Genomic DNA, 24,953 nt, shown 5'->3' with positions numbered 1-24,953 from the left:
CTGGCGTAAGTGGAGGGCGCCAGAGCCCTTCCCTTCCCTGAAAAGGCCGTTTGCGAGAACCATGCACGCAAAGCGCCATGTCCGCCTCATTCCAAACTGTAGACGTCAGCTCCATTCATACGAATTGCCTATTGCTGGCGGGAAGTGCTCGGAGCACAATGGAAATGCAAGTTCGTGCCACATCATGACTGTAAAACATCTTTTTTTCTTTCTCACGGTTGTCTTCAACTATATAGTCTGTGAGAGCGCGAAAAGACAATGGTAGCGTGCGTGAACGCCGAACGTCGGCTTGAATGTCATTTGTGAAAAATTGCCTGTCGGTAAACAAATTTCCGGAGCCCTTCACTACGGCGTCTCTCATAGCCTGAGTCGCTTTGGGACGTTAAACCCCATAAACCAAACCAAACCAAACCAGATTTAACTTCTTTCAGATGCCGCAGCTGCTGCAGTGGTGACTGTTTAGAACGCGACTGCGCAGCTGCAGCCGCACGGCATTGATCAGAAAATGCGTAGTACCCAAGTATGTATATCGGAAGAAAATGACGCACGCCAAAAAGGTTCCAAATTTTGGCGACGGCACTGTAAGTTCGAATAAATGATAGCCAATGCTTGAAAGCTAAGGCTTCATGCGAGTATGCCAGGGTCGTCTGGTCGCCGTCGCATTCAAAGTCATGTCTTCGTCGTATCTCAACGAAAAGTGAAAGATGTCTGTTGTACATCTTTTTACTAAAGAAAAGTTTTTTGGCGTTCTAATGGTGTGTTTCAGAGCAGATCGCGGTTGAAAAGATGCAAGAAGTTTTGGTCATTCAAATTCCGCGGTTTTCATTAGAATGGTCTACCCGCGCCGCCTGGCGTCATATAGAACATCTACATTAAATACATACCTGGATATCCATGCGTGCGGTGTTAGACTTACACTGAACACTTACTTACAAATTAGAAATCTTCATTTTTATTTCTTTAGGAGCAAAATAATTCTGTGCGGACTTTCAGATTCTAGCATCAAAGTTGTAAAAGTTGTGAAAACCATTCTCAGATGGCGCTAACTGTCAAGAACTCGGGTGGCGTCGGCTACAACGGCCAGGGTGGTTGTGAGTAGGCCTCGAGAGCCAAATTCGCAGGGAAAGCGTATGTAAATTCGCCCGGTCGATCAAATTGCAGTGTAGCGTGGCATGTTTATACCGCGTATGCCCGGAAAATCCCAATTTAGTCCACATTCTTCATCGCGGGGACCGGCGTTATGACCACGCTTTGCGCCGAACATCGTCGAGGTACGGAGACGTCATAGCCCTCCCTCTTACCCAAGCTACCAGTGCGACGAACCTACGTGCTGCGCGAACCAATGTTCAAAGCCTTCGCAGGCGCCGCAAGGACGCCCCTAATACACGTCAGTCTTGTATGTCACGGCTTCTACGGCTGGTGGTGTAATACATCGACTATACGTATGACTACTTAGGGGTCTTCAAAATTAATTGTGCCTCAACGCTTCGACGCCAGCATGACCAAAGCTGCGATGACCAAAAATTCGGGATGGCGATAAAGTATTTCGCTCTCTGCATCGTCGTCTGGCTTCTAGGGTGAGTCCTGCCTTTTCGTTTCTGTTTAACGCACTGGCTTGACAGCTGACTGTTGTTTGCATGGTGAGGAGTCCTTTTCGAATCGCTAACACATACCTATGCCACCTCGTTGCCTAGGCGGGTCCTGTTAGCCAACCTTCTGGCTACCCATACACAGCGTATGCGCAGTTTGTTGCCGTTGTTACTGCAGTGTGTTTACAATGACCTCTGGAAGAATATCCGCGCGATGTGTGTCAAGGCAGTGTCGCTCTGGTACAAAATGTGTAGCAGGCCAAGTCTGCTGTGATGCTTATTGGACACACCAGCGGTTAAAGTAATATCTATTCATTGGGACTGCGTCGTCGTCCTGTACGACTCGACAGCACCCCTTAATGTGTGCAGTTGATCCATCTCGCGTGCGAAACTTGTTTCGTGGGCTGAAGATGTCAGTGGTGAATATTGAATATTCCCTGTCCTTTTATGGCGAAAATAATTTCGATGCTATTCCGATTGTTCTCAGATTGCAGCCGTTGCCCAACTGCTAGAACATCGCCAAGCAATTATTGGGTGCCTTCTCATCATCGCGATATTTTCTGATACGTATTGTTAAAATAAAAATAATAGCTATGTTCGTCTACAGTGCTTGCTTTTAAACCACTTCGTATGCCACAGGGACAACATTGTGACTAGTATTGCCCCACCAAAGTAGTTACTGCTGTAGTCATATTGAAATGGCTGTTTCATCATGGCTATTCGGTAAATGGGCCGCTGAAGTAACTTCGTTCTGTTATACGGCTCTCACTGAACGCCTCATGCGTTGTTTGCGTCCGAATTATTTTGCGATACAAAGGATGTGGGACGTTTCCCTTTCGTTGTGTAGCCCTGTAACACCTATAATGACGTGTACTAGGCTGCAGGGGCATTCCTAGCGTGTGTTTCCGCTTTGAGGTAGACACGTACCGCTCGCTACGCGTTTCTGGACCGTCGCTGAGTGGTTGCTGCTCGCGCAAGCGAAGGAAGAAAGGAAATGCTGGAAATAATATATCAAGGCGAAAGCCTGTAATGGCTCATACTGTCGGCCGCAATTCTGCCACACTGTAGCTATCAATCAAACGGATGACTGGTGTTTACCGAGATATGTCAGACAGTTATTGCGTCATTTCCTTTCCTCAAATACAATATTCATTTCCTTGATTACGGCACCTCTTTCTTCTTTCACTCTCATTTCCTCCCTTCCTTTACGGTGCGGTTCGGGTGACCACCGAGATGACAGAGAATTACTGCGCCATTTCCTGTCCTCAAAAATGCGTTGCGTTCAAAGGTGTTTCCAACGGGCGACGGCGTTCCTTGGACTCCCTGGCAGCGCTGCAGCACGCTGTCGCGTTCCACTCCTAAAGGCTAAGCTTAAGCGTCGTTAATGAGTAATTAGTAATAACCTAGTAATTAATTGGTGATTAGTCATTAATTATGTGTGACGTCAACTAGTGGTGAAGTCACCAGTGCCACAGAGGCAGTCAAAGTGGTGCGGAAAACGCTTTCGCCTCTACGCACGTTAGACAGTCAAAGTGCGCCCTCAATTTTTGCGTTGGTTGACATAATATCTGTTATGTGGCAGGCTTTGCTCTCCTGCATTCCGCAAACGATTCGCAAAGGCGCAGGGTTTAATAGCTACTGCAGAATATAATAAGTAGTTATTCGCGATCATGTCGCAACCCACTGCGGAGCTAAAAATTCGGGATAAGTTGCGGTGACTTCACCCATTTTCTTCAGATTATGTGCTACTTTTCAGGGCAATCTGCGTGTTGAATGAGCTGTGGTTTACTTTGCGAACGAATAATTCTCGTTGTTTCATTGAAATCCCGGCGCTTTTGTAAGGTGTGCTTTTATCCAGCCATTACCGAAAGATAAACAACTATGTTACGCAATATCACGACGAGGACGGCCATCAGTGATTGGGCCATTAATTTTTTTAGCCTCTCGTTAGGTGGAAAGTCTATTGATGGTGGGAATATTAAAGTTTTTTTTTTGTGTGCACTTTAATGACGCACTCTCGTTTTGTCTACCAGTATGTGCATACAACGTCGAGAGCCGAAGAATGTACGAAGTGAGCAAACATATTTTTTTGTGTACTATTCTCCTCTGGAAGTAAGGTTTTCCTCAAGATGGTGTATTTTGGCCTATGCGTTTGTCAGGAATGGCTTTTTTTGGGGGGGCCTTTTCAACATGTGCGGTTATTGTACCACCGGAAGTGGTTGTCAAACTCTACCTCTCGTGCTGTATAGAGTTGAGGATGCTGTTATTCTTTACCGCTCTTTATACTATAAATCTCATAGCGAGCTCGTGTAGCATCTCGTTCACTTTTTGTTCGTTAAAAGCCGTAGTTTGTTGCTTCCGAGCCGTCGGTGACAACCATCGAACCAGCGCTTCGGGTGATATGCGCCCTCCTGGTTATTAGTAGTAGTTGCAATAGGAGAGTATATTCTGTAACAACAAAAAAAAAGTGCAGAAGGAAAGGGGTTGCCGGCTACAGTAACTGCCTCACTCGAAGCCGACCACTGAAACGGTGGCCATCGAAAAGGGAAAGGAAGGATAGTAAGAGGTAGGACATAGGGAGGTAAAAGGTAGAAGGAAAGAGTATAAAGAAGAAAGGCAAATGGCTTTTCACATGCTATATAAAAGTACAAAATACACGCTAGCACACAATCACTTGATGTATGTACAGGCCCTTGAAATATGAGAGGGAACACATTTTTGAGCATTCTATTAATGATTATAATGTGGGTGACAACCCTGCTGAAAAAAGTTGTATGATGCAATAAACTCATAGTTTGTCATAAAATATCATAGACTTATCTTACAAATCATAAAAAATATCATACAAATGTCATACATTTCTGTAAAATCAGTCATCATAGAGATGTCATAGAATATTATACAAATTGTATGATATTCTGTGATGAAGCCTCTATGAGGTTATTGCATCATATAACTTTTTTTCAGCAGGGAAGGGCACTTATTCCTGTTTTATAACTAGTTTTCCTCTTGGTGTATAATACCTAGTCATTTTCAACTTTAGTGCGGAAATAACCAAAACATTTTTATTTTTGCGTAAACTGGTTATTGCGTTCCATACTGGAGAGACCTGTACGAACTGCGTGTATATAATCGCCCCATCCCGATGCTATCAAGCTGAGGGGACGACGCCGTCGCGTGGGATTGGGCTCAGCGAACTGAGAGATAAGGAATCCAGCGAAAACAGAGCTGCATGCGTTCTCTCGCCTGCCCACAACTGGTGGTTCTCGTGCTCGGCGGTTGGGAACCGACGTGCTAGACTCACCGACTTTACCGCAAACAGCGCATAAAAGCGCCATGCTGCTTTTCTGCCATTGCCTGCTTTTTTTTTTGGTCTTGCAGTTGTTTCCTTCCTGGGAGGTTGCATCATACTGGAGCGCGCGCAGCGATGCGAGGTGGCATAAAGGGACGAGTTTACTTTCCATCGCTTGATCTGTTTAGCATGCGTTGCTCGTGTGTTAGGTACTGTGTAGGAAAAAAAAAAAGGAAAAGAAACCGTTTCGCACCAGTCACTGCTTCTGCTTCACCGCCATAGATGAAAGGCTACACTGGCACGGTGAAAAGTGGCGCTGCATTTTTTTTTCTCCTGCTTGGATATTAACTTTTTAGTGTAGAAGGCGGAGAAGTAAGCTTTTCGCTTTGTTGCCTGATTTGCTTTGTGCTTCAGTGGCGACCGCTCGGCATGGGAAACGTCTTGGCGCATCATTCGTGGCCTCGAACATTTGGGGGAAAAAATAGCTGAATAGCGCCTATTGGGCCGTAAAAATAAATGATATCGCTGAAGCGACGAGCCTTCCTTTCGTTTCCTCAAGCCATGACAAACAAGTAGAACGTCAACAGGGTGAACTTATGCGCCGCACAACTGCATCAAGGAAAAAAAGAAATACCGTAATAAATTCTCCATGGTGAGCGCGTTACGCGGTTGGGCGACTAAGGCATTGATGACACGTCGACAGAAACGACTGATGTGCTGCCAGCTGTGACGTCACAATTCTCGAGACGATGCAGCTGCCGTCATGCGTCCAATTTTGTTGTGCGCATCCCTGCGTGCGTTTTGGCAGCTGCCCACTGGCCCTTCTATGCGGACGTCTCAGCTGGAGGCACACTGGACGCACCTGATCAAGTCTGGCTCCTGCTGATGTCGAACGCCGCTCTTGCTCGTTGGCGTTGCAGAGAGGACCAGTGGTCCTTTCTTTAACGTCGGTGCGAGCTAGTGTGTAGTATTGCCTCCTTGAGATTTGCGCCTTCTCAGCCTCTCGTCCAAAAAAATGCATGGCGTACGAATGATCTGCGTGGTCGTTTAGGGGAACCATGATCATATGACTCTTCAACTGCATGTGTGTTCTACTATCGTGCTGTTAGCAGAAAAAAAAAAAAAAGCCTGAAAGAAATTTGGACGCGGTCGGTCGCTGTACTGCTACTGTGTGCTCCATGCTCTCTCTAATCTGGCAGCTTTCTCTGGGCTTGCTTCGGCAAGTACACGAACCGCTGTTTGGCGTATTTCCCTTCCGCGCACCGTAATCCGGGAGGCGCCCGGTTATAGCAGTGCCTGATACGTGGTGGTGCTCCCCTTTCCTTTGCAGCGCGTGCTGTGTTTGCCGATGCGCACTCGAACGCCACGGTCCTTGGACGCGATAACGCGTCGGCGTGCGTACTGAAGAGAGTGGAGACAACGTGCAGTCGTTTCGTGCGCGCGCCGAGACCGCTATCGTTTTGCTGCTCGCTCACTTTAGCGTGTGACGGGGCCTTGCCAATAGTGAGCTGCGCCGCTGCTGCTCGTTTGTGCCACTTTCGGTTTTTTATGAAAGTAAGCCGCGACGGTTCGCGCTTCTTGGCGGAGCGTAGCGCCCGAGGAAGTTGGTTAATTTTTGTTATATATATTACTGCTCTAGTTCATGACTCAATACTTTACAATCATTTCATTAATCGAACCCACTGACGTCATTTGGGCAGGTGTAAGTGTTGACGTATATGAACCGAAACTTCGCTTCACGACGGTGAAGTCGCATCGAAATCGTTTTATTTCCATTGTTAGTTGAGCGAGGCGATAGTATGTCTTTGTATGCACGCGCGATAGTATGTGCATTGTGTATGAGAACTCTGGGGCGGTTTTATTGTAAAAGTACGAAACTGCAGTTACCGCACTGCATCGTTGAGGCGCTGGATGTGACAGAAGAGCTCGGCGGAGACTACTGCAGTAGAGGTACAGGACGCAGAAGGCGAGGGAACTGCAAGCATGAGCCACGCAACGTCGTTCAAAAAAAAAAAAAAAGTTTACTTCTGTTGAGTTACGTCGCAGTTTATCTAAAGGGAGGCGGTTTCCTAGCAGCACCGAGCGTGGCACGGAATTTTATTGCCAAATCATTTCCTAGGGCAGACAAAAGTTAACGGAGCACGCCCTGCAGTTTTAAAAACAAGATTCGCGCCAATCTGAACAGAAGTTAAGACATGCTGCGGTCACGTGCGACCGTACTATCGACGCTGTTGCGCACGCACGCATCATATCATGTCTTCACACTGCGGCTGCATGTTTTCATTGTTTTTGTTTTCTCACCAGAATGAGACGGTATCGTCTTCCTGCATCTCCTCTCGAGTAGCTGTTTGGTTGCTTCGATTCTAGGAAACGTCAGTAAACAACTATGCGGTAGCCGCAAGCATAGGGGGAAGGAAAAAAAAAAAAACATTGGTTGCAATTTGGACGGAACATCGATTTGGTCGTGAGCTGTGTTTTGTTGCTTTGGTTGTTGCTGTAGGTGTTTCCTTCTATGGCCGGCAAGCTAATGGCAATTCATATGCAATCGAAGCGAAGCTCGTACAACCTCGACCGCTTGCAGGAACCGGGTCGTACGAGCTCTGAGGGGCACCTTGCGCGGCAGTATGCTGTATGTGAACATCGGCGCCAGTCTTCGGTCGGCATGACGTTGGGCGTCTTCCAAGGTTCACCTATGTCCCCCGAGCTCTTCTGTTACATCCACCACCTCAACGATGCAGGGTTTCGCGGTCACTTATCTCAGCGTCCGTTGATAAAGTAAAATCTTACGTCGCGTCGGTAAACGTGTGCAGTGAGCTGCAAAGCGCAGAGCATGCGCAAGTCGCATGCTCCGTGCCTTGATAGCGTCTGACCAACGCGGCTGCTGGCTGGCTGCCGACGTTTCCGCGCTAAGTTTTGCGGCACGGCCCCTGAGAACGTCGCAACCACTCGCGAGTATGCCGACGGCGACCACCACCATGCAGCACTTGTGGAGACATGCTGACCTGCGCGCTCAGCGCTGCGCTCTGGGGTCACCACCGTCTAAACAATGCGTTCCAAATGTCTGCCGCGAGAGGTGCTGACCACACGGGCCGTCGAGCACTACGGGTCGAAGTTTGCGGATTGTGGCGCACGCTCTGAACATTACGGCCTTCTTTCCGCCGAATCTGGTCCCCCTGACGACGTGTCTGGCTGACGCGTCGGGCTGGACGCAGTGTTTGCGGATGCGGCGGCGAAATGATGTTCTTGCGGTTCGGTGCCACGATCGTCGGTTAAGACCATTCAGTATCTAGCAGGTGACGGATCGGGAGAGTTGGCCGCGTCTTGAGGACGTAGACGTCGCGGCGAAACTTTTCCGATTGTTAGGCGGCGCCTGTACTTCCCAGAATCCGCGCACGGCTGGCGCGCCACTGGAACACAATAGCTGCTCGTCCGGTGATTGTCGGGATGAAGTCCGACACTCCTGCGGTGTAGGCCAGCTGTGTCCGGATTTCTTTTTTTTACCTGAAGAAAGCGGTGCTCACGTAGTGCGGGCTAGTGAATGCGAGGACGGTGAGGCGTCGTAGTCGGCGCAGTCTAGTTAAGCCTGGTCGCGCCTGCAGAACGTCGTCGAGCCTCTCGGAGGGCGCCGCGGGCGGGCGTTCGGAACTGCGTGACCAATTGTCCCAACCCCTTTTCAAGAGCGCGGCGAGCAGAGACGCGTGAGCCAAGGAATGCGGGCACGCTATCCCTGTGCTTCGCCGCCGGCCTGTCGTAACTGGCGCCCGGAAAAACTGCTATTATTCCTTGTCCGTCGCCAGCGTTCGTTTCCTTTCGGCGAGTAATATGCCCCAGCCAGAAAAGGGCGCAAAATTTAGCCACTTTGCTGATCGACGAGGACGGGTCCGCATCCTTCGGAGAAGTCAAAGTCAACGCAGCCATCGTGCAGGACCATGCGATTGAGTCTTATTAAAATGTGCGTGCTGCCCTTGGATCGAAGCCGGAACCTTGCGTCACAGACTTTTATCAAATAAAACAAGGGCTAGCCGACTTCCGGGTCCCATCTATCCTGCGCTCGCAGTTTGTGCGAAATGCGTTATGTGAAGTCCATGGTAGAGAGAGGGAAGGTAGATGTGTTTCTTGCGAACGCAATGTGATCAAGGAAGGAGAAAGCCTCAGGGAGCTTGCCAACGTTTCGATAAGAGGACTTGTCTTCGCGTGGGAAAGCACTTGTATTTATCTACCTTTGATAGCGGTTCCGGAACATCTTTTCAGAATCCAGCCAACTGCTGTGAGCGATTTTCAGTAGACTGGGAGGTGGAGACAACGGCCTCTTTCACACTTCGCCAGTCACCCCTGAGTCGCTCATAATGAATCGCAGCGCTGGTACAGTTCGATACTTTCTGCAGCGTAGTTTCGGTTTCTTAAAAAGTGGAACCTATAGTGCTCCGACAGCAGCGTCATCGCAATACAAATTCAGGAATGCTGTGAAGGGCGCAACACTAGCTACCGTGAAGAGCACGGCTTACGAAATGGTCGGCATCACCAGTGAGGTCACTTTTTTTAACACCGTGGAATCAACAACGGCATCACTGTTTTGTACCACGCTGGGTTCCCGCCTCTGAAAGATTGTGAAAAATTTTAAGTTGAAAATAGTGAAAGGTTTATGAAGTCGAGAGTTGGACGAAGAGAAAGGTTCAGGGGCGGAAAAAATTGAATTAAAAAACGCAAAAGAAAATTACGTTGGGTTCGAACGTTGGCGTTGTCCTTTGTTATTAACAGTCACATTTCTTCTGAACAACGTCCTTTACGCTGTGACCCTATATGTTGTACTGCAGAACATGGGACCGTTGCACTTGCATCCTTCATACTCCAGTGGTGTTCAGCTGCTCGCCCTTTTTGTAATGAAAGCAACGTGTCTCATACCTGGCTGGCAGTATTATCTTCTTGTACACATTCTGTGCGCCTATGAAAACATGTTTTTGTCGCACGTTTCCGCTGTAAGAGCGTTGGGCGATACTATACGCTGAGCGCTGCACGACAGGATGTTACGGCAACTCGGATCCGAAACGTATAAATCAAGCTCATCATGCAGCGGTTTTTATCCCGTCCAAGTGGTATACAACAGAAAAATGTGGTATCCACTTGGCCCTCGCGCCCAGCCATCGCAGCATTTTCAGGGCCAATGTACAGGTGCCGTCAAGGGTAAATGGAAGGCAATATTAACGAAAAAATTTAATCATTGCCCACTCAATTCATGCATCCTTGAATACATATGTGCAGACTAATTGTGATTGTGCGAATTGCATTGTGCGCCAACAAACATGGACCATTATGCTTTAGATTTAAATAAATTAAATTTTGACAAAGTCGCCTTCCATTTACTTTTGACGGCGACTGTACGACTATTTACCACGCGCTCAGCACCGGCTGGGGTCGTGCAGCCTTTTTTTTTTCTTAAGGGCGGGGGAGGAGGGCTGTAAAGAACTGTCACCGTTGTTTTCAACCACACGTCGATAGTTAGCTGGCAAAAAAATACTGAATACGTATTGCTGGCAGGTGGCTGTTTCTGTCACAGCCACCGTTGTGGATTGTGCGACCCATGTTGCTCTTTTTGAGCAACCTCTCGCGACCAGTCATTAATTTAACTGCCAACTGCCAGGGCAGGTTGTGATGACGCCACAAGGTTACGTTACCTAGGTGGCGCGACGCCCTCCTCCCATTGGCTACTGCTGGCGCGACGCGCCTCCGAACTTATCCGAACTCACCGGAGTAACTCGGGTATGACAGGATCCTTGCTCGGAGTTGGTGCGTCCGGAGTAGTGCTTTCGCATTAAAACCCATAGGAGTGACGGGCTTCCTGACCTCTAGCCCCGAGTTCCTTTCCCCTGATAGCGTCGCTCGGAGCTCTCAGTGCGGGGAGTTTGTCAGCACTAAAGGAAGTGTGGTTTTTCTTTGTAGTAGTAGTAGTAGCAGTAGTAGCAGTAGTAGCAGTATAGTAGTAAAATTGTCAATAGTAAAGTTTAACGTTCCGAAGCGACGCATAGGCTGTGAAGACGCGGTAGGGGAGGGCTCCGGTTTAATTTAGACCACCTGGAGTTCTTTAACGTGCGCTGACATAGCGCAGCACACGAACCCCTGTTTGCGTTTCTCCTCCATTGCAACGCGGCCGCCGCGGCCAGGATCGAACCTGGGTCCTGCGGTCGGTAGCCGAGCGTCCCAACCACTGCGCCACCGAGGCGGGGTAGTAATAATAATAAGATAAAAATGGAGGGGACACTTAAGCTCCGCCCTAAGGGTATAGCGTAATGGGTTAATTCCCACATATGCTGAAGGTCATTCGCTACTTTACATTCGGAGCCGCCGCGGTGGCTCAGTGGTTATGGCGCTCGGCTGCAGCTGACCCGAAAACCGCAGGTTCGACCTCGGCCGCGGCGGTCGAATTTCAGTGGGGCCGAAATTCTAGAGGCCCGTGTAGTGTGCGATGTCGGCGCACGTTAAAGAACCCCAGGTGGTCGAAATTTCCGGAGCTCTTCACTAAGGCGTCCCTCATAGCCTAAGTCGCTTTAGGACGTTACACCCCCATAAACCTAAACCTAATCTACATTAAATTCATAGATGGCTGGGAGTCCTCGTACCCCTCCCTCCTGGTGCAGTGGTGCAGCGGTTAAGCGATGTGCCACTGCTCTGCGATGGCAAGTGCTCCTTGCGGTAGCGTTTGTGCGGCCTAGGTTGCTCTTCCCGAGCGACCAATTCCCATTAATTTTACTGCCACCTGCCACGGTGGGCAGTTTGCTCACTGTCCGGTTTGCAGGTTGTGATGACGCAGCAAGGTCACGTGACCTAGGTAGCCCACCTGCATCCTAGGCTGCTCTCTGGGGACCACCTGCCGGAGCTATGCCCATGATTTTTCGCTGACAACGCCGAGACCGGATTTTCTGGCGAACGGGGCCTTTAACTCTATGGCAAAACGTTGGTAGTGATAGACGGCGTTCTTTAGGCTGTCTTCGCTGCTGTATACTTTAGAAGGCAATTTAAGGACAACCTCGACCCTGTTATTCGGGCCGCCGCGGTGGCTCAGTGGTTATGGTACTTGGCTGCTGACCCGAAAGACGCGGGTTCGATCCCGGCCGCGGCGGTTGAATTTCTTTGGAGGAGAAATTCTAGAGGCCCGTGTACTGTGCGATGTCAGTGCACGTTAAAGAACCCCAGGTGGTCGAAATTTCCGGAGCCCTCCACTACGGCGTCCCTCATAGCCTTAGTCGCTTTGGGACGTTAAACCCCATAAACCAATCAAACCAACCTGTTATTCGGCTCTTTCACACATCTCGCAGAAAATACATGCTCCATTTAAGCAGCTATCGGTGTTCGTGCTCTTCTTGATGGCCGTGTGCACTTCAGGGTGCACGCGGCACTTTCAGGAGGATCACCTAAGAATTGTATTCTATAAAAGCACCTTGTTATATTTTAATGCTGTTGCGGCGCCTGTCAACATTGCTGTTGGACGGTTGGGGTATATACCCTCGTGGCGTGCAGTCGAGCGGAGTGGCCGCCGAGCCACCGGTGAGGGTATACCCCGAAGCGGGATGCATCTGCTACTGATTAAAACGCATTCAAATACTGCCAGTAGTAGCATATAAATTAGAAATATAGTTCACTATAGTAGTAGTAGTAGTAGTAGTAGTAGTAGTAGTAGTAGTAGTAGTAGTAGTAGTAGTAGTAGTATGGGCTGCAGCAAGGACATTCCTTCGCGTCGGCAGTGTTCTGTGAATGGCCCAGGAGCGCTTTGCCTCTCGGCAGTCAGTGGGGAGGTATTCGGAGGCGCTGTACGAGAAAAACGTGATGTCGGTCACGTAGTGCTCCGTCGGCCGGCTGCTGCTGCTGTTGTTCTGGCGGCGAGGATCGGGCGGGAGTCGTGTGTGCACCTGTGTGCGCCGCCGGCGCTCGCGGCGGTGTGGAGGAAACGCGGTCGAGTGCTTTCCGTGGCGTATAAACTCATCGTGCCGGCCCTTCCTTCGGTGCAGTCGGGAATTTCGGTTTGCTCGTGTGGGGCCTGCAGTTCCTGTCCCAGATGCTGCTGCTGCTTTTGCTGCCAGTGGCCGCCGAGTCTGATCGCGGGAGTCTCTTCTCGGGAGCCCGCGAGCACGCGACCACTTTAGCCTGATTTATTGAACGCCCCCGCGTGAAGTTCGTCTCTCTGATAGCGGTCGCCCGGTGACGCCGAGTCGTTTGTGTTTATGTCCTATGTACGTAGAACGCTGTAGGTGGGCCTTTTGCGCTTTTCGAAAAAAAAAAAAAAAAGGAAGGGAAGCGGCGATATATTTGGCGATTTCTCGCCTCCCTCGAAGTAGAGCTGGGTTGTCCAGCCGAGTGATTCGCGCTGAACGTCGAGTGCGTGCCTCATGTGTCTGCTGTACTCGCGCGTTCATTCCGTCGTTTGCGGCCTTCGTATAGTCGGCTACAACTTCGCTGCGGTAGGTGACAGGTTATCTACCTTCGAGGCTTTACGTTGGACGGAAATCTTTCCTGTTAAAGCTGGTGCACCACTGCCTCGTTGTTTTACTACGCCGGTACATCTTCGTCCTACTCCCCTGCACGCAGCAAAAATCGGAGTTAGCTGATCTACCACCGCTGCACCCAACCTTATCGATTCGTGAAGCTCGCATTCGTCGCCGAATACAATTTAATCTCCTTCGTACACCAGCCAAACTTTTTTTTGTGCACTTCCACGCCTCAGTGCTCAATCTGTCCACACACACACGCAAATATAGAACACTGCCTTACGCAGTGCCACTCGGCCTTCCAGTCCCCCGCCTATCCTTTCCCCCCACCCCCACCATGGCCCTTCTGGCTCGCCTCCCTGGACCTGAACCTGAAATGCACCCTCGTCACCTTGGCCCAGGACCTATTGAACGCCTAACAGAAATGCTGTTTTAGTAAACGTGTCTCACCACCACCACCATCGTCAGCAGCATAGCAGCTCTGTATAGCTGTGAAATTCGAACGAAGCATATTATTAACGTAGGTTCACTATTTCGGTGACATTCGTGAAACGCGAGCGGCCGACGCATACCATCTCCGTCACGCGCGATACGATAGGTTGCGAGGAGAACGTTGCGACGGTATTGCATCATGCGGATCACCCGCAGCAGTAGCGCGAGGTGGAGCAGTGGCCGCCGATAGGGCTCTTACGTGAATCACTGCCGGGCAGTGGCCGGGTTCATTATCGCTTGCGTTTACGTCCATTGACTGATTGCGCTCGAGTGCTGAAAGAAGCAGCAGCTTTGGGAAGCAGCAGGGTTGTATTTCGGCACTGAGAGTTTCGGTTGCGTTTTTCGTCGGGCTACGAGCGCGGGGAGCAGAGTTTGGCGCTCCAAATCTGTCCTCGAGCGATGCGCATTACTCCGGGTAGTGATCTCGGGATTCATTCGGAGCCACACTTGTTGGCGTTTTTTTAGAGGAGCACCAAAGTCTGAGTGTATGCGTGTTACTTGTCACGTTACGTCCCTTTAGTAATATGTTAGCCGCACCCTGCAGTTCTCCGAGCAGGAGAGAGTAAGTAAGGTGTGGTAAACAAATATCTAACTGCCTAGTTTGCTTTGAATCCGCAGCGCGGGCGCTTTTTGCCCCTGGCCTGATCAGTGAAAAACCGCTGAATTCGGGAGTCTGACCAGCCAGCTCTGTAACAGCTGGCTGGCGTAACGACTTGCATCAATCGTTTACTCGCGTAGACTGATTATTCTGTGCATCTGTTTGGAATGCACATTGCCAGGATATTGCTCTGGACAGGAAATACATGTAGTGGCCTGGCTACTGTTTTATCCCCCCCGCCTCTGGAGGGCTCCGGAAATTTCGACCACCTGGGGTTAAAGAACCCCAGGTGGTCGAAATTTCCGGAGCCCTCCACTACGGCGTCTCTCATAGCCTTAGTCGCTTTGGGACGTTAAACCCCATAAACTAAACTAAACTATCTTCCTCGTACAGATAGTATTGGCAGCAAAAGGCAACCTTTCGCTGCCATTGTCAAAGTTTCGACCAAAAGCAAGCTGTTGGGATTCTTTCGGAGTTGACCGGCTAAGGAAGCCCTTATGTGTACATGAATAAATGTAATCCCGTCTGATTTAGACCTGCCTCCTGTCAATCCTTGTGGCTTAATTAGATCTTTTTTTTTTTAATTTGCAGCTGTTTGCGGGTAATGCAGACATCCTGGCGTGGCGTTGCCCACGTTCTTCTTTAACTGCCAGAATGTTACTAAAACGGCATTGAAGCGACGAATTAAGTTAAAACTTATATTTGGGTCCTTACAGGATATAATGTGGCGCTCCGCCGACCGCGTTTGAACTTTTTCCTGTCATTTTATTTTTAGCACCACTCGAAGTTCCAGGTTAGTGGGGGCTTGCTTAATCACGTTCTTAAAAAAGAAAATGCGACAGCATTGGAATTTGGCCTACCCCAAAGTATTCTAAAGGGCCCCCAAATTTTTGGAAATAGGCCTACCCCGGAAAATGGATTAAGGTGGATTAGTGGGAATTCGTGGGTGATTTTTTGTGGATTAGTGGGATTGTTAATGGGGATTACTGGGTGAATTAAAGTGGATTAGGGGGAATAATGCAAAATAATGTGTCGGGTTAGTACAATCCCGTGTGATAATCCAGAGGAAGGTACTCAAACGTTCTAATCCTCAGATTTTCAAATTTGGCGTTGCTGATGACGTCACGAGCCTCTCGACCAATCGGGGAATTTCGTTACGGAGAAACCCGGTGGCTTTTGCAAGACGGCAACCTAAATGCTATCGCATTAATAATACCTTTTAGCGTACGCATAAGCACGAAATACCGCACTGTAAACTCTCCGTGAAGTGTGCTGTTAGGAAGCGACGCATGCCTCACCCCACCCATGTCATTGCGCGTGCGCAGCCGGCGTCCGGTAAACCGGTACGCGTCTCCGCTTAAACGTCTCCTGTATGCTAACAGCCTCCAATAACTCGACCACGAGTCGACCAATAGCGCAGGTTAAGTCCACTTCGAAGGCGCAAAGACTGTCCTTTAGAAGTATTGATCAATCTCGCTTGTGTTTCCTCTCCTGGAGCTTATATGTTTGTGTGTTTGTGTTGGCATTTCAGTTCTCTTGTTCGCGTTTCATTTGTTGTTGATAGTACACCAATAATTAGATTTCGCAGGCTGATAGACGCGGTCATCTTTTGCGGAGATCGTTGCGGGCCGCATGTGACGTGACAGCCGCCGCGCCATCAATCCTGTGCGCCGCTTGTTAGCGCTGTTGGTCGGCTCGATGCGGCTTCGACGGGGTCTCTTGGTCGCATTCCCGCTAGGGGAATCAGTTAACGAGTGGGAGCCGCGTCCCACCCCTGTGACTACTATGGAGTCGTTTGCCTGCCTCGTCTTGGTGTGAACGCTTGCCGACATATGTAGATGATCTGCGATCGACTTGGCTTCGTCTCACCGCCGCGGCTCCTGGAGGGCGAGCTGTGAACTCCGAGTTTCCTGTTCTGTGGCTAGCAAGGGACCGCCGTGGTAAGGGCTTCACTGCTGGTCACGCCCGCGGCTTCGTCGGTGGTTTTATCCACTGTGGTTTGGAAGAGCGCTCGTTTATGTGCCTCTCTAACGCCTTGAGCCGAGCCGAATCCTCTGTCCTGCGGCCCGAGCTCGCCTCGAGAACCACCCGACTGGCGGATATTTGCTCAGCTTGGACGGTCGTACCGGAAGGCCTTCTCCCGAAGCATATATTATCGCGGCTAGCTTATGTCTACGCTGGTAAACTGCGCGCGAGTGCAACTTTCGACTTTTTTTCTGCGATTTGTCTCTGGCTTTCAGTGAATCAGACCTAAACGATGTGTCCAGCTCCCAGTCTGGACGAAGTTGTTGGTCGGCTGGCTGCGCATATAGCGCCGTCGTAGTTAGCTCTGGCTTTGGGCTGCCAAGTTCTCCCAAGTATTGCGACGTGCTGCGACATCTCCGCCTAAATGCATCGGCTCGGTCGAGTTGTGTGTCTGTGCTACGCCAGCGCGGAGCCCCCACTGCGAAATGCGGAGAGCGGCCCACGCGCGCACCTGTGTTCTATTTCGGTCCTCCGTCGCGGTATTTATCAGTGCCGGGATCGGGTTCCCTGCTGTCCCTCCTGTACACACCCTGGCCCCGTTAGACACAGCAGTGGAGATTCTTACGTATGCGAACGCTTTTAGCGGTTTTGTCTTCTCTTTTTATCCTTTTCTCGTTTTTTTTTACGGTCATTAGGAAGCCAAACCGATTGGGGTATCGATGCACTGAACCATTTCCATAAGTTGCGTGAGTTTAGCTCTGTTCCCATTTTTTTAACTTCAGTAGTACCTTTTTTTTCACCGCCGACGCGCTGCCGTGTGGGAGCCTTGTCGTTTTCGTTTATTTTTGTGAAATCTTGTAGTCGTGACTTTGCTTTGACGAAAAATACCGGTTGGGGAATTTTGTATTCAACCCCGCAGCCCTCCCGGCCCCGTGGGCTTGTCGCCTTTCTGTCCGAGTGTTCCTCATGACTCGGCTTTCTTTTTTGCCCTAACCCGTGAAAGGGGGGACCCTTCTCTGCCGTGCCATCCGGTGCGGTCCAGGCGGGCCCCTGTGCACAGAGCCTTGTGCATAACAACCGCCGACCTCGCGACCCCGTTAACCAGCCGCGGCGCCTCTATTGTGCCTTTCCCTCTCTCCCTCTTCACTTCCTACGTGCAGCCTCGCCGCCGCGCAGCTGCGCGAAGTGAAATACGGGGGTGAGCGACCGCGCATTTCTCTGTCCAGGACCGTGTTTAAGCGGGCGCGCACTATAGGGGAAAAAAACAGGCGTCGGGTTCCTCGCCTTCATTATTTCAGGGGGCCCGCACCCTTTGCGGCGGCTGCGTGTCCTCCTTCGCAGCAGCTTTCTCTGCATCCCCATGGCCGCGTGTGCGAAACCGCCAATGTGCGCTCACCTTGAGAAGGAAACGCTCGAGGCAGTTGAGAGTTCCGTCGTTTGCACTCCTAAAGCACTGTGTTTAGCCATCTCGGTGAACGGGAAATAAAAGCCGAGCTTACCTCTTTAATTTCCACTATTTCGTTTCCTCGGTTGTTTCTGGTCACAGGTATATCAAGGTCGAAGTGCTGCATTTCTGTCCTGTTCGAAATGTTACTCTTTTGTGCGTTCTGGAACATATTACGGCATAGTTTGTTTTTCGCGAGGATGCTGCGTTATCAGTTTCAGTATATCTGCTTTCTCGTATGCCTACGCAAGTTTTTTGCGCGCTTGTTATCATTAGCTTTTCTAGTCCGAATCAAACCTGGTGCGTGCGCAAACACACACGAAAAGTGCGCTCTTGAACCACCGACGATAGTCACTCGTTGGGCGTTTACTAATTAATATTGATTATTTTGCTGACGTATTTATATGTCACAGGCAGTTACTTCAGGAACAAGCATGGTTTGTTCACGGACGCTTAGTGGTCGCGTACACGCAGGATATCTTTCGGAGGCGATTTCATGCGCTTCAGAAGAAACCAGAATAAAGTTCTGCAGGCGTTGTGCGAAAATTCTCCTCAGTTGGCATGAAAGGCTGCCATTTTAACGACTAAGATATATATTAACGTGGAGCGAGAAAAGAATTATTGTCCCTGAGGCGTCTTAGCTCCGTTACTTGAAACTCCTGGTTGATAGCGGGTCCGCTGATCTTGGCGTGCGTAACCGCATTGACGCGGTGCTGAGCTGTGGTCTTCGCCGCAAGTACCTGTGGTGCAACGTCTTTCCCTCTCCACACGCTGACGAGATGCGCCGACACATTTTTACTACCGCTGTCGCGACTGTCACGTCACCTAACCGACTCCATTTTATGGGTCTCGCAAAAGTCGCGATCGAAGTGGTAATGGTGCTCCATTCTCAAAACTTACTTCGCAGTTCTTTTGCATCATCTCGCGAAGGTTACGCTCTATGTGGTATGCTTAAGTGAAGTATCCACGGGTAACAAGCGTGACCTACAGCCGTTGGAGTCATTACATAGTGTGGTCTTATGGGCACCAAATTTAGTGACTGGGTAGAGATCCCTATTTTGTCTCGGATGTTGGTTATGGCACGGTCGGTAGTAGCTCTACACGCTGCAAGTGCTTCTTTTTTTTTTTTTTACCTGTAACCAGGTTCCTTCTGGCGCCTCCTTTCTTTTTTCGTTGCCTCGTAATAGTTAACCACTCTGCTCTTTACTTGAAACGAGAAAAACGGTGAGTCTAAGTACTCGTACCCAATTCCGTGCACGCTGGCAGCGCGTGACGGTATTTTGCCAATCCCAGAATGTCTTCGGACCTGTGCCAGGAGCACGTCGTCAAACGGGGTGCGGCGCATTGACGGCAGCGCGCGGATGCACCTGCCGCCGTGATGTGAGTGCACGATGCGCCCACATCGCGGTGCACTGCTCCATCGGCGTCGCGTCCTTGTAAAAGCCGGGGGCACTGCCTTCGCGCTGTGTACAGGATGTGCGGCCTCAGCTCTCAGGACAGTTGTTTGGCTTCGAGCTGGACATGCATCGCCCCTTTTTTTTTTATCTCGTCCAGGTCAGCTATTTTGCCGTCTTTGCTCTTAAATGTCTTATTTTCCCTTTTTTTCGTTTTGCGGCCAGTATGACGCAGAACAAGTCGAGCGCACAGCTGCCAGGTAGTCGCCGACTTCGCGGTACAAAAACAGCCTGCGCTTGAACGTTTTCCGCCAGCATACGCGTGTGTGTGCGCGCACGCTCGCATTGTATGTCTCCTCGCTTTTGCAGAGCGGAAATCGTGTTCACTCGAATTTTGCAACGCAGCACTGCGAATTTTTTTTTTTTATGCTGCGTTCTCTGAAGGCTTAGCTCTTAGACGCCATTACGACTGCAGTTTAGTTTACAGGAATGTACAGCATTTGCCAAAAGTAACCAGGCTGCACGGTTTGCTTCTCAGTCGTATATTAAAGCTATTATGCCATCCCTAAAGCTCTAAATCTCTGCACGGCAAGGAGAACCCCTGTCCTCTCTGTCAAAGAACTGTTTGATCTTTTGGGACACCATAAGGGCTATACTTTACGAGAAGCAACCCATGCAGCCTGGTTACTTTTGGCAAAGACTGCACATTCGTCAGGGCAACGCCTGCTAAAAAGGAACGCAAGTCGAGAGAGCGCACCCCGTCAACAGCATTGGCTACTGAATTTCACTAACGTCGCGTTACAGGGCTTATATGTTAATTGGGACCCGTCGCGGTAGGCATGGTGGCTGTGAAGTTTGGCTGCTGAGCCCAAGGGCGCGGGATTGAACGATGGAGGCCAACTATACAAAAACGCCCGTGTGCTGTGCGATGTCAGTGCACGTTAAGAAGCCCGGGGAGGTAGAAATTGATCCGGATTCCGCCACTACGGCGTCTCTCATAGCATGGCGTGCAGCTTTGGGACGTTAAACCCCACATTACGTAGCATGAATGCTAATTGGCGTGTTTGACTCTTGCGCATCACGGAGGTAACATTAAACTGGTTGGATTGTGTATTGTGAGGTTTTAACGTCTAGAAGAGACTCGGGCTATGAGGGACGGCGTAGTGGAGGACTCCGGATTAATTTAGACCACTTGACGTTCTTTAACGTGCGCTGACATCGCACAACACGTGTTTTTTTTTTTTTTTCATTTCGTCTCCATCGAAATACTGCCGTCGCGGCCGAGATCGAACCCGCGACCTTGGTATCTTCGGCCGATGGCTTTCTCTTCCGCGCGCACAATACTCCGCTTCGATGTCGGCGACAGTGTTCTCGTCGAAGGAAAATTGACGCCTGCATTTGAGAAGCCTGTTTACCTGCATTACGGAAGTAAACCAGCGATGCCTGCATTGTAGAAAAACCCAAGTATATACTGCACGGCTCACAGTGCATTACACGTTAGGATGTGCTTGCTGTAAAGCAACCTTCTGTCTTTCGATGACAGCAGCGAGGATCTGTTGCCTGCAACATTGTCTTGGTTTTCCCTCGCTATAGCCTTTACACTTCACAGCGTCCCCTTTCGGTCACGAACTGGACGCTCGGAAAATTAACATCTCTACCTTCCTTCTTTTTGTCCTCTCTCTCCCGTGCGAAGCGGAATGGAACGGTTAACGCTTTCTGCGTGGCCCTATATTAAAAAAGGAGACCGTATACAGTGGCGCTCGCGGTACACCTTAGACAAGGTAGCTGTCGACACAGCCTGGAGGATAAGACCGTCCATTTTGCGCCGCGAGAAGGCCGCGCTTATACGCGAGCGACGCGTCGTATTTAGTGGAAAATCCTCCACGTCACGCCAATCTCGTAATTGTTGCTCCGTATTGGGCGTGCGCCGTTCTCTGAGTAACGGGTGTCCAGGCATGTCCGTTCGCATTTCTTAGGGTCGGCCCGCTAATATTTTAGCTCCGACGCGCGAAGTGCTGTTGCCACCGAGGATAGGTCCATTGGGGAGGAAAGAAAAACGCAAGCAGGTCGTGGTCGCGCTTGTGAGCCATGTTCTGTTTCTTCCGCGTTCACCTCTGTACCTCTTCGTTTTTCCTCAGCAGCGCGCGCGTTCGCGCGCCCGTGGGAAGTAGTTGCACAAGGAACACCTTGCGGTGCTGCTGTCGTTAACGCGCAGCTGAATTGAGCCACGGCTGGCTTTAAAAAAAAAAAAAATGCGAACAAATCCGTGTCACGGCTTGCGTTTTGCATGCTCCGCTGGCTGTTCAGGTATAGTAGTGGCTGGTTGTGTCTGCAATTAAAATAAATCCGCGATTACCGGGCGGAATTCAAGCGCGGACTCTGCTGTGCTATTCCGCGACAAGGGACGGGGGGGGGGGGGGGGTACTTTACCTGTACACATGAATTACTTGTAGTTATTCGCCATACGTGAAAGTAAAAAAAAAAAAGAAATGTTGTGGTCTGTCATAGGTGGCGTTCACGTTTCATTCCGACCTGGCAGTACATAGAGGCTTGTGCACATGCCATCACCTGATGCCGCCTTTCTTGTGTTATGGGCTGTTGCCTGGTCGTTCGTATGTTTGCACTTCTCAGCGGAAAAGTCGTATAGGTGACATTCCCAACTCCATTTGTCTTGAAGTGCCCACGTTGAGTCTTTCCCATATGCACATAGCGAGCGAAAGGTTCAGTGGGTGTAGTCTGCCCCTGAAGATTACGCTGTTTCACATAAGGCTACAATGGAGCGCGCAGGGTTCGCTGAGATAATGAAAGCTCTTATGCCGCGTCTTCTGCCGCGTCATCTTAAGACGTATGCGCTCTGCCTGCTAAATTAATGTGCGCCCAATATTCGTGGTTAGCGGATGCAGTGTTTGGAAACTGCGTGGTATTCTACGTCAGAATGGTAATTTGACTATACGGAGACGCTAGGAGGCGCCCTATGGTGGTGCGCTCCGAAACGAGTACACATGCTGCCGTCCAGTAAGCGTTCATCGAATTGTGGGACCACCTGGGCGCCTTTGCGTTTGTAGTTTATGCTTAATCGGCATGTGGTCACTGCTGCCAAGAATAGAACCCCTGCGTCCCAGGGCACAGCGGTACAACGCCTTAGACACGCGCCATTGCTACTGCAGGGTGCTGGGTGTCTTCCTAGTATTCCGCTTGGCTTGGTACGTTGCTAGGTTAAACGCATCAGTGCCGCTGTGGCATTCATGACTCGCTTAAGGAGGTCTGATAAACATCCTGTGCCATTCTCTAATTGCCCTGTAGGCAGTTTGGCACTCATCACGCCCAATTTTGTTGTCTCTCGACATTGTAAACTACGCCTAACGTTTTGAAGAGTCAGCGCAGATTTTATGTACTGTTCAGAACCTTTCATTTCTGCGGTCATTTCTATTACTTGGTCGATATTTTGCGAGATTGACATAGGTTAACAGGGTGTCTAGCGACCTGGAAAACGTGCAAAACTTGTAATTATCTGGCAAATTTTGATCACCTGGAGAAATCAGGGAATTCTCAGTGATAGCATCACGAAAGTTGGCAGAGCCAAAGAAAACGGCCAGCAGAATTTAATTAACATTGTCTGCAGCGAATTACGACAGTACAGCGAGTGCCCAGCACGCGGTCCTTGCTCATTTGCCACACCTTCTTTCTTCGCACAGTTGTAAGGCGTGACTTCGTGTCCGCCTGGATTGATTTCGTCTTTTGGTTTTCCACGGAGTGAGCGCTGCATACAGTTTTGGTCTGCGCTGATGCCGCTCTCCTCACCAAGTTCGGCCAGCTAGTGCTGATCAAGAAACTAAGGTATACATTCCAAAGTATTTTTTACTGAAGAAGGCGGAACCAATTGTGCGCAGAAACTTTCGCTTTTACATCCTTACTGCCAATGTCAGATGCTCAGAGTTGAAATAAGGTATACGTATACCCTTATTAAGTCGTTCAATTTAAACGATGGCGCGAAATGACCCATTGTGAGCAATCCGGGCTGCTTGTGGTCAAGTAACGCTGTTCAGTATGTTGCAAGAGGACTGTACTTCAGTTTCGAAATCATGTTTTTCCTCTCCCCTATGAGGGAGTATTTTTAAATTTTGCGCTTGACCTGTCAACATGGAGTGATCGCGGCAAGTTCGGCGCTCGAGCTACTGATCTTGCTGAGCAACGACGGTGTTTTTGTAATTTTTCAGCATCGACACTTTTTTTTTGTAGATGCAGGCGACTGCTTTGTGCGAAAACATGATGTCCATTCGTCTTGTTTTAATTCAGACACGGATGATTACTCCGCTCTTCCCGGTCTGTCGACAGGTGCCCGCGTCTGTAACATTCGTTTCCACCGTTGCCGAGCACATTCATTGCTTTCCAGGCCCAGTGTAGTGGTCATAGTTTTCTGCCCTGCGGCCCGGGGCCAACCTTGGCACCGCACCGAAAATACTGCGCTCGAGCGTTTGATTTTTTTTTTTTTTTTTTTGCTGACGAAAAGTTTAGATCGAAGATTTCTGTAGCTTTGAATGTTCATAACGCACAACTTTATTCTCGATTGTTCATTCTGCTATCTTCTGACAGGGTATGTATAATACGTTCGGAAATTTTCGTGCGTCTCTGAAAATTTGTAAAAGATTTTTTCCTTCATAGGCAATATATGTATTTTTTTCTATAATTAAAAGAGAATTATGTTAGCTAGTCTATGACGCTCTGCAGTAAAGAATCATGTTTAAATTGATGGGCGATTTTTTTTTTTTTTGCGCACGCCACCCTGAAATTACCTATTTTCCCGCGGTAAGGAAGGAGTTAAATGGGCACTGTTAGTAACACCGTCCATTTTTTGTTCTGGCTGTGATGATGCTTTTTCCGGCGACAGGATACTCATTTACTGCTGAGAAAATGGGATTTAAAGATGGTTCGTTTTTTTTTCTGCTGGGTTCAAACTTATGACGTCAGCATCGAGAAGGCCTCCGTGATCACCATTTGAAAGTGAATGGCGGTGTATACACCTATAGCCTCAGGGATCCGCACTCTAAGAGCTACCTTGCCGCACGGCAGCTTGCTTGCGAAAGCGGCTAGTAGTGGCGGTACCTATACGTTTAATTTTTTTTTTGCTTTCTAGCTTATAAAGAAGCTACGTTTTCATTGCGAGCGGCGCATTTGTAATTAGCACACAGTAATCTATCGATGCAGGCCAACTTCAATCTGTCGTCAGTGTCAGAGATGGAAGAGGAGCAGCAGCGGTTGCTTCATAAATCACAGCTCGAAGCTGGGCTTCCATCAGGGGGGGGGGGGGGGGGGGGGGGGGTAAAAAAAATAAAGATATGTAAAACAGGTAGAGCAAATCTATTTTCAGTGCGGCGTTTGCGGTTTCAGTAAATCGTTTCCTTGCTGGGAATAGTTCATGTACACTGTCCATTACCATCAGCCACTAAGCCTTTTTCACTCTTCGGTGGTCTGGCAATTTTGCCTGAAATAGTCGGGGAAAACGTGGAAAAGTCGGAGATCTTGAAGACTGTAGCTCGGTGGACACCCTGGTTATAGCTGGAATAATTCTACAAGTGGCATCCTTTAATATCGCTGCCAAATTTGTGTTTAATGGACGTAGAAAGGTCGTTGTCTTTGCGCTCAGTATACAGAGGCGACCTTCCCGCGCTCCTGACGTGAAGCCGTCCTACGGTCGCCAGCTC

The 24,953-nt window shown here is 49.5% G+C and overlaps 1 protein-coding gene across 1 annotated transcript in view; it reads left to right on the top strand.

Moving 5' to 3' along the window:
• The first annotated feature begins 1,062 nt into the window (after nt 1–1,062).
• Nucleotides 1,063–24,953, top strand: part of LOC149352956 (SUN domain-containing ossification factor) — a 102,948-nt gene continuing 79,057 nt past the window's right edge. The window contains exon 1 of the mRNA XM_089582165.1: nt 1,063–1,577. Within this exon, the coding sequence (XP_089438291.1) occupies nt 1,531–1,577 (47 nt within the window). The 5' untranslated portion in view covers nt 1,063–1,530. The remainder of the gene's footprint in view (nt 1,578–24,953) is intronic.

Source organism: Amblyomma mixtum, chromosome 3 (genome assembly GCF_055824585.1).
Source record: "Amblyomma mixtum isolate Tamu chromosome 3, ASM5582458v1, whole genome shotgun sequence".
In the NCBI taxonomy this organism is placed as follows: domain Eukaryota; kingdom Metazoa; phylum Arthropoda; class Arachnida; order Ixodida; family Ixodidae; genus Amblyomma; species Amblyomma mixtum.
Note: the sequence above shows the minus strand (reverse complement) of the source record. Positions and strands in the feature narration are given on the sequence as shown.